The sequence below is a fragment of the Schistocerca cancellata genome, chromosome 6 (genome assembly GCF_023864275.1).
Source record: "Schistocerca cancellata isolate TAMUIC-IGC-003103 chromosome 6, iqSchCanc2.1, whole genome shotgun sequence".
In the NCBI taxonomy this organism is placed as follows: Eukaryota; Metazoa; Arthropoda; class Insecta; order Orthoptera; family Acrididae; genus Schistocerca; species Schistocerca cancellata.
The window spans coordinates 351,041,533-351,052,168 of NC_064631.1; the positions used below are offsets into that span (position 1 = coordinate 351,041,533).

General features: G+C 39.3%; 1 protein-coding gene across 1 annotated transcript; it reads left to right on the plus strand.

The window, feature by feature from the left end:
* The first annotated feature begins 5,454 nt into the window (after positions 1–5,454).
* On the plus strand, positions 5,455–6,225 carry LOC126088324 (piggyBac transposable element-derived protein 2-like). The gene has a single exon (XM_049906456.1). The coding sequence runs from the start codon at positions 5,455–5,457 to the stop codon at positions 6,223–6,225; it is 771 nt and encodes a 256-aa protein (XP_049762413.1).
* The last annotated feature ends 4,411 nt before the right edge of the window (positions 6,226–10,636 follow it).

A 10,636-nucleotide genomic window follows, 5' to 3' on the forward strand; every position in this document is an offset into this window, starting at 1 on the left:
GACACCCTATGTTTTCTGTTAGTAAGATATGACTGAAACCACTTTTAAGCACTACTAGTGACGCCATAATATTTTAATTTACTTAAACAAATGCTGTGATTCACACAGTCAAACGCCTTTGACGGGTCATAGAATATATCAGTTACCTCTAATTCGTTGTCCAATGAATTAAGGACATTTTCACTGTACGTGTAAATGGCATTCTTAATATCAGAACCCTTAAGAAACCCAAACTGTGACTTTGACGGTATGTTATTTTCACTAAGGTGCTTAAGTGGACGCTTGAACATAAGCTTTACAAAGATTTTTGAAAAAGCTGGCAAAAGTGAGATCGGTCGGTAATTTGACTGCATTTCTTTGTCCCATTGCTTGCGGAGAGGTATAACTTCAGCATATTTAAGCCAGTCCGGGAGTGTTCCTGTGACAAGTGATTATTTACGTAAATAACTTAAGATATGACTAAACTCCCATGGGCACTCTTTTATTAATTTTGTTGATATGTTATAACCACTAGAATCCTTCGATTTCAAGGGCTTTATGATGGATTCTATTTCTTTGGGTGAAGTAAGTGTCAATTCCATTTTACTGAGATTGCTTGTGTGCACTGGTCTCAGATGTTCCATTGCATTATTTACTGAACCTTATAACCCCATGCTATCAGTAACAGAGACAAAATACTTGATTAAATGGTTTTACACAGTCGTTCATGTATTACCTCCTCAGAAAATAATCGTAGACTGATAGTGAGCTGTCTCAGCAACTTCGAGCTTGTTCTCTCAGGGCGCACTTGTGATTGGTCCATCCTTTGCATCAATAAGCATTGACAGCAACTAAACTCTGTAGATAGCATTTCCTGATAAACTCACTGATATTCAAATTATAATTAACAAGTTCTCTGTGAAAGTAACGTCATCAGAGTGTTTGGAGCTGTATATTACTATTTAAGTAGAAAATATAAATAATAAAAAGATCCTCTTATTGGCGCCCAGCGGTGTAGGTGAATTTCCACTTCTTTTTCTGCTCTGGTACAGTACGGCTCTTCCTCGTCCGGCCGTTCTCACGCTATGTGACCATGTGGAACATCTTTCTATGAGTCTACTTTGCGAGCCTACCTTCTCGCTAGCCTGCCATAACAAAATCTCCCTGTACTATGGATTAAAAGACAAAAAAACATAATGAACATGGGCTGGGATGTGGCGCAAATGCGGCAATGCCGCTACTACTTTACGTTTATTGGTTTACTTGCTTAGCGCACGCTGCTTCGCTCACGTGGACTGTATATGGTCTGCAGAGATTTTTTGTTTTGTTTTTTGTTATTCTATAGTCGAATTTTTATATTGTTTATATATTACATCTTCTAAACTTTTCAAGCTAATTGGTCTTTTTCTGATGTAATTCTGACCAAAAGGCTTTTCTGGTAGTTGGAGGTCTTGCTTAATAATAAAGCTTTTTGAATTGTTGTGGTGATATTTCCAAGGGAACTTTCATCCTATAACATATATTTCTTTAGAAGGTAACTAAAAATGTAATTAAACGAAATATTTTCATAAAAATTTTCATCCCTTATTTCACGCCTTAGGAACTGAATTTCCAAAAACCACTGCAGCATATCATTAGTTAAAACTTACATGCTGAGAGGCCGTGGTTGATCTATAAAACATCTTCTTCTTGACGCTTCGTTGCCAACTGCGGCAACATCTTCCGAGGTGAGTCAAAAAACGACTGGCTGCCAGGCTGTGGAGGTCTCCTTTATATAGAGCGCGTAGAGGGCACCACCACGCACACGTCAAGTGGAGGCGACAATTAAGTCTATTCTCGATTGATGTGATAGATTGTCACATCGTTGCTGCAAAGTTGACCGCCATGTCTTGTCTAACTTTAAGCCTTCCTCATTTCCATTAAAATTATTGTGGTGTTTCTGAATCTCTATAGGTTCCCTATACATACGTACATAATAATGCGATGTTCTGGCTAGCATGCTCTTCTCCTTGGATTTTATATCATGATCACCGGCTTTAAAAACATGTTTCGCTGCAGCTGATTTGTCGGTATATCCTAGTCGACAGTTCCTTTCGTGTTCGGTTAAGCGGGTATTGACACCTCTTTTCGTTGTTCCAATATAAACCGTCCCAAATCTACAGGGAATTATGTACACCCCAGCAGTTGCTAAGGGGTGTCGTGCATCTATCGTGGATCTTAAAAACTCACTAACCTTCTTGATCGGTGTAAACACTGTTTCAACTTGAAACTAGGCAAAAACTTTGTCAATATAGTCCGTAATATTGCGAATAAATGGAAGAAAAACTTTTCCAGCTGACAGTTGTTGTTGCTGAATGTTGTCAGATACTTTTATTCTGGAATGAAGTGCTCGATCTATCTCATTGTCACCGTATTCATTTTTGTTAAAGGCCATTCGCAAACGATTTAGTTCATCTTGCAAATAAACTGGCTAACAGATCTTATTAGCTCTGTCCACCAATGTTTTAATGACACCTCTCCTCTGCGTGGGATGATGGTTCGAATCCTTACGGAGGTATCAGTTGGTGTGTGTATCTTTTCTATATACTTTATGCCCTAGACTCCCATCTGCCCGTTTAATTACTGATACACTATGCTATCAAAAGTAACCGGTCACCCCCGAAATCATACGTTTTTTATATTAGGTGCATTGTGTTGTCACCTACTGCCAGGTACTCCATATCAGCGATCTCAGTAGTCATTAGACATCGTGAGAGAGCACAATGGGGCGCTTCGCGGAACTCACGGACTTCGAACGGGGTCAGGTGATTGGGTGTGTTTTCATCCTTGTTTTTTGCGTGGCCCTATCACAGTAAAGGCCTACATTGCTGTTTTAAGCACCTTCTTGTTTCCCACTGTTGAAGAGGACATCGGGGATGGCGATTGCATCTTTCAATACTATCGAGCATCTGTTCACAATGCACGGTCTGTGGCGGAGTGGTTACACGACAATAACATCCCTGTAATGGACTGGCCTGCACAAAGACCTATAGGGTCCTATAGAACATATTTGGCATGTTTTGGAACGCCGACTTTGCACCAGGCCTCCGACCGACATCGATACTTCTCCTCAGTGCAGCGCTTCGTGAAGAATGGGCTACCATTCCCCAAGAAACCTTTCAGCACCTGTTTGAAAGTATGTCTGCTAAAGTGGAAGCTGTCATCTAGGTTAATGGTGGGCCATCACCGTATTGAATTCCAGCGTTACAGATGGAGGGAGCCACGAACTTGTAAGTCATTTTCAGCCAAGTGCCCGGATACTTTTGATCACTTAGTGTACATCCAAAAGATTTAGTTGTCCATTGCTCTCTTTCTCCATAGTAAAGTATATCTTTGGATTAATAGTATTTAGGCGCACCAAGAAACCATACAATTCCTCTTCACCGTGGTTGCATACCACAAAAGCGTCATCCACATTCCGATACCACTTCAAAGGGCTTTTACTGGCAGACTGCGGCGCCTGCTGTTAAAAATATTCCATGAATATATTAGCAACAGCTGGACTCAGAGTGCTGCCCATGGCCACTCCTTCGGTTTGTTGGTAATACTAATTATCATACTGGAAATAAGTCGTAGACAGGCAATGTCGAAACAGAGCTACTATATCAGTGGGAAACATATCAGCTCTGTATGAAGGAGCTTCGTCAACAGGAACCATGGTAAACAGGGATACCATATTAAAACTAACAATGATGTCAGCTGGAATGACAGTAATCTCCTTCAATATTTCGATAAAATGCGCAGAATTTTGAATGTGATAATCAGTTTTACCAATATGCGGTTGTAGCAAGGAGGTGAGATGTCTAGCATATAAGCTAGGAGGGTAAGCTTCCGTATTACATAGATATTTTTTATCCTCTGCAGCAATGGAAGACCTTTTTATTAATAGATTGGTAGCTCCTAATACTAGTGTTAGGAGCTACTAACTGAAGCACATGTTTTTCTATTTGTAGTTGAGAAGTCAAATACTGTTTTTGATAGATGTTGTTTTAAAATGGATTTGTAGTACTCTAACAATGATTCTTTAAAAGAAATTTCACCGACTATTTCTCCTCCATAGTTGTTCAGTTTTCAGAAATACTGAAACGCGTATATTTTTGTTTCTGACGGAGAAGCCAAATACCAATTTTCATAGTCCTAGTTTCAAAATATCCTCAATAGTGGCATTTAAAAAAAACATTTCATACCATATTTAACCTCCTTATGGGTAGAACATCGAACAATACCTTATTAAACGATGCCGACTGTATAATATTAACACCCTCTTGAAATTTTAAGTTTCTGTGTTTGGCTGTTTGGATCGGATGATCATGAGTCAGTGAATTATTCAGACCCTCTTTCACCAGCTTAGGTAGTGAATCTCCAACGCACTGAAACACCTAATTTTTTATTACTGACAAAGAAGTCTACTAGAAATTTTCGTGTATTTAGCTACAAAAATGCTTTCATAACGAAATATTTTCACATTTCATCCCTTATTCCACCCACCTCTGGAGCTGAATTTCGAAAAATACTGGAACACGTATGTTTCTTTATTTTGAACCGTGAAGTCATGCACCAATTTTCATAGATGTAGCTTTAAATAATTTTGATAGTAGTTCTTTAACCCATTAAGTATCAGTGTCCTATTTTGAGGACAGAGCACAAATTTATTTATAAATACAAAATAAATTATTAATTTGCAACTATTACTGTTCTACATCATTTGTTGATGCTTTTTATAACAAATGTATGCTTACAGGAAATTAAAAGCAATAAAACTTACCATTAATTGATTATTGAATACTAAGGCACACTTTTCGTTATTACAGGTATTTACTTTATTGAGAATTTAGTAATATTATAAATATGTGGCAAAGATGTTTTTGTGATTATTTATAGTCAATAATGTGTCCTTTAAACTACTTGCATTGTTAGCTCAATTGGAGTTATATTCATTGTTTTCCATTGTTATAAAATTTGGTGTACTCTAAATAGGACACTGGGATTTGGTGTTATCATTTTAGTTATTTGTATTGCTGCACGTTCGAATATGAAGCTCTGCTATTGCTGATGTATTTTCTTTTTAGAATGTGGCAATTTTACCAGATTTTGTTGCTGAGCTAAATAACGACCCCCCTCTCTCTCTCTCTCTCTCTCTCTCTCTCTCTCTCTCTCTCTCTCTCTCTATATATATATATATATATATATATATATATATATATATATATATATATATATATATATATATATATTACAGGATATGAAGTTACTTTGAAATTTACAGTGTATTATATAAGTATATTTATGAATACGTTACCCATTAGTAAATAACACAGTTCAAGATGGACAGAAGTATTTGTACATTCCCTTCTCTATAGTTTGTGCTAATGTATTATTCTTTCATTTTACTTTATTTTATTACATTTTATTTCATTTCATTTCATAGAGATTATAATGGCCTTCAGACGAGACAGATACCTCACTAACGAACAAATAGAAGAAATAATAGACAGTGACGCATTCTATAATGCGGTGTCAGATGATCAGGACCATATTGGTATCACTGTATGTCCTCCTGAAGCAGACTGTATGACCGACGAAGAAGAAGGTCCAGACGATGTTACTGGAACCGTGAAAGTCTCAGATGTGCCATGGGCTATTGAATTACATTATGTTGCATCAGAAAATAACGAAGAAACTGTATGTAAAACTTCACTGCCAAGTACATCCCATGTTTCCAGAAGTAAATTGAAGAAGAGACGTATTACTGATGAGAAAAGGAATTGGAAAAAGACACCTCCAGTTTATACAAAGCTGTCTCAAACTAGTGAGCATGGCATCAGCACAAAGAGAGAGGAGTGGAAGGAACAACTTTCTTCCTTGACTCCGAAAGAGATGTTTGAAGAACTGATGAACGAAAACATATACGAGTTCATAGTGAAAGAAACTGTGAGATATGCAGTAAATATGAAGAATATGCAGGATTTTATCCTCACAGTTGAAGAAGTGAAGGTCTTTGTCGGATTTCTGCTTTTTGATGGCTACCATAAGCTCCCTGCTGAGAAGCTATACTGGTCTGAAGATGAAGATGTTGGCATACTAATTATAAAGACACCTATGTCAAGGAATAATTATCAGAAGTTGAAAACATTGCTTCATTTTCAAGATAATGACTTAGCCAATGAAATAAACACAATCGTGGATTCAAAATTAGGCCTCTCTTGAAAACGATAAATGAATCTTTTCAAAAATTTGGAATACTTGAGGAAAATTTGTCAATTGACGAAATGATAGTCAAATACTATGGACGAAGTGGGCTGAAACAGTTTATCTGAGGCAAGCCTATTAGATTTGGCTATAAGTTATGGTCTCTTTGTGGAGCAAGTGGCTACTGTTTCAAATTTGATTTATACTGTGGAAAGGATCCAGAAGGTACTGCAAGGGATGACCTACTATTGGGATCAAGAGTAGTCCTAAACATGCTGGACTGCATTGAAAAACCCGAGAATCGTTGTGTGTACTTTGACAATTTCTTCACTAGTAGAGACCTTCTGATTCATCTGAGAAATTTGGGTTTTCGAGCAACTGGGACTGTCAGAGAGAATCGAATTGGTGACTGTCCACTACTGAGCAGCAACGAACTGAAAAAGACAGTTCGAGGAAACTATGACTACCAGTTCGACAGGAATGGTGAAGTCTTATTTGTTTGATGGCACGACAACAGATGTGTTACAATTGGTACAAATTTTGACAAAGTTGAACTTCTGGGAGGAGCTACGCGGTACAGTAGACAAGCAAGTAAGAAGACACAAATGCAACAACCTGACGTTTTGAAGTCGTATAACGTGTACATGGGAGGTGTTGACCACCATGACTGGTTAGTTGGAAAATATGCGACGGTAATTAGAGGGAAAAAATGGTACTGGGTGCTATTTACACGTATGCTGGAAATGACCCTCGTAAATGCCTGGCTCTTCTACAGACTAGTACATGGGGAAAATGCACTGGATTTTAGACATGCTGTTTCAGCTACATACCTTTAATTGGACTCTGGAAGACCGAATATTGAATGTCCAATGGAATACCTATCAAGTTAGTTGAAAGTGATACCAGACATCAGGTTTGATATAATTTGTCATATGATTGACAAAAGAAGCACGCAAAGAAGATGTGTAAGTGCTAAATGCAACGGGAAACCAAAAACACATTGTGTTAAATGCCGTGTAACACTGTGTGTGAAGTGTTTTATACCATTTCACAAGAAACAGATAGTTAAGACTTGAATACAGTTTAGTATGCCATACGGTACTGTTATATGGCTCTGAACACTATGGGACTTAACAGCTGTGGTCATCAGTCCCCTAGAACTTAGAACTGCTTAAGCCTAACTAACCTAAGGACATGACACACATCCATGCTCGAGGCAGGATTCGAACCTGCGACCGTACGGTCGCACGGTTCCAGACTGAAGCGCCTAGAACCGCTCGGCCACTCCGGCGTCCTATTTTGAGGACGAACATTATATCAGCATGTATAAATATTCGTTGTCTATTTTCGTGCTTATTGTGGTTCATACACTATGTACATTATAATTAAGGAATAAAAAATTAATTTGGGACTTAATGGGTTAATAAAGACTTATTTTAGAAAGGTCTTACACCCTCTATTTCACCGCCATGGAGGTCAAATTTCAAAAAATGCTGTAGCACCTGCTTGTTTCTCTGACCGCGAAACTAAATACCGATTTCCACATTCCTAAGTTTAAAATTGCCTTAACAGTGACACATTTTCAGAAAATTTTTCACCCCATTCTGCCAGAAAATATGAAAGATAATGTAACAACAGGTTTCTTAGGCAATCGGTCCCCTTAGTAAAGTACCAAAAGAATAAAATTTTCTGAATCGTTGCATAAATGTGGTTCATTTTAATTACATTTTAATTGATTTATGTATAATTAAATTTGGGGACTTGAGGCTATCAGCGGGAAATACGTTTCTGAAGTGGATGTTATATTCCACCAGCAGCACTGAAACACAGATACGTTATAATCGAGTGACTGCAACACTAGAAAAAACAAAATCGTTTTCTTTGTCTTTCAGTTTGCTAGTTTTGATGGATTGTATTAATGCTGGGTTTATAAGAATAAAGACAATAAACCATCAACTATATACGATGTTTCAAGCGCCAGAAACTCGGGCACACCACTCCGATCCGATAAGAAGTTTACGTGGCTGCTACAAATGAGGCACTTAAAAATTCCTTCCCTCAAAGTTATCAACACTTTAAGATGGGTTGCACGCCGGATACAGGGAGTAGATAGAACATGTCTACTACAGTTTCATAGACCTTTTGTTCTGTCCCAGCTTGATTATGGATGCACGGTGTATAGGTCGCTAGACAGTACATTAGGGCACTGGATTCATGCCGCTATGAGGGCACTACGATGGCTAAAAGTGCGTTTAGAACATGCCCCACTCCCCGCCTCTGCGCTGGAGGTGACGAGTCACTACTTTCAATCAGATGGCAACTATTCATGGTGTGACAAATGTACAACATACAGGGGGTGGACAAAAATGTGGAAACAGTGTGAGAAGTGCACGTTGGAAAAGAGACGACCACGAATGGCACCTGTGCACCGTTCTCAATCGGTTGCAAGTGTAAGTCGTGATCACAACGGTGTTCTATGTAGTAATGGGTGCATTATGTCGGAGCTAGGTGACCTTGAACGTAGGTAAATTGTTGGTACTCGTAATGTGGGTGCTTCCGTAACGAAGGTAGTCGAAGTGTTTGGTGTTTCAAAGGTGCCGTATTGAAGATTTATACCTCTTACAGGGAAAGCAGAAAAAACATCATCCGCTAAGTCACAACAAGGATGAAATTGTGTGTTGAATGATCGTGACAGACGGTTATTGATGCGGACTGTGACGACAAATAAGAGGATACGGCTACAAAAGTCACTGCAAAAGTGAATGTTCACTTCTGACTCCTGGCAGCACCAAATCAACACGAAGGGTGCTCAATAATCTCGGAATGCAGGGCAAGCAGGAATTTCAAAACCACACATCAGAGACGCAAACGCACGCAGCAGAAAAACGTGGTGCAGAAGCCACATACCAGGACTATGGAGCAATGGAAGAATGTCATTTAGTCGGATGAGTCTCGTTGCACACATTTTCCAAGTACTGGCCAAGTTTGCGTCCCAAGTGTGAAACGTGGCGGGCGTTCGACGAAGAATTGCGCACCCATATTCTGCAACGAAGGTGCTGAATGCCTAGGTGATAGCGCCCCTGTTCACACACATAGCATTGTTCAGAACAGGTGTGAGACTGATGGTGAATTGTCGCATCTCCCCGGCCAACGCATTCACCAGGTCTCAAGATTATTGAGTCTTTGCCGTCTAGTTTGGAGAGAAGGATGCTTGATCGCTCTCCGCTTCTGTCACTGTCACCTGTACTCGCCAGTATTTTCCAGGCAGAATGGTCTAAGATTTTCTTGTATACCATGCAGGTCTTGTATTTATCCATTTGGAGACGACTACAAGCTTAATTTTATCTATTGCTGTCACTGTTCCTTTCGTAACTGTATTATTTTTATAAAATTAAAAAGAACTGTCTTCAATCGTGATTTTATTTCAGTGCACGATGCGTTTCGAATTTTATAAACTTATATCCACAAAGTGCCACCTTGTGAGTTACCAATGTAATTTTACCAGTACCGGAATTAACTTTAATCTGGGAAGAAAAGAATTGCTGCACACTGTAAAAGCACATGTAGATTGTTGTAACTGCGACGGGGACGGTCGCGGGATAGAAATCACGGAAAGCGCGGCGGGACCTGCGAAGAGGCCCGTGAACAACAACACAACGGGAGAGGACGGACACGACCAACGAAGGACAGAACGAACAACAACAAGATCGAACAACAGAGTCACAAGGAAACCTAACAAACACGTCCACTTGTGCACAGAACAAGTAAGTAAGCTGTCTGACGCGAGGCGATGTGTTAACAGACGTACGTGGCTGGCTGAGCTTTTTTTTTTTATTTATTGAGCAGCAGCTTAGTATGCCGCTCTTTAGCCTACAGAATTTGTTTTAAAAATATGAAGATAATAAACAATAAAAACAGGTGATAAAATCGGAGACTTAAATGGTAATATGGAGGAAAAAAACGTGGAACTTAAAACATAGAAACAAAGGGATAATGATGCTAATAAAATACATATGAAGCAGACAGGTAAAATAATAGACAATTAAAAAAACACGGCGACAGTCTGGTTTCTGTTCACAAGAGACATAAAATTTACACTCAGAGACAGCATGATTTCTGTTCGCAACACTTTGGAAAGACGAACAACACTGAACATTCACTTGAACACTGCACTAAAAAGTTGGCAATTATGACATACCACAGCTGAGGGCAGGTGGGGGGAACCTGGACAGATGATAGGAAAATAAAAAAAAGGGGGGGGGAAGGAGAGGAAAAACGGAGGGGGAGCGAACAGGGGAAAGACCCATAAGAGGGGGGGGGGGGGTGCTGGGCAGATGTGACAGGGAGTGGGGAGAGGCAGAGGAGGGGAATACAAAAGGACTCAGGGGCGGTGGGGAGAAGGGAGGTAGGGAGAGGGTAGGCAGGGAGA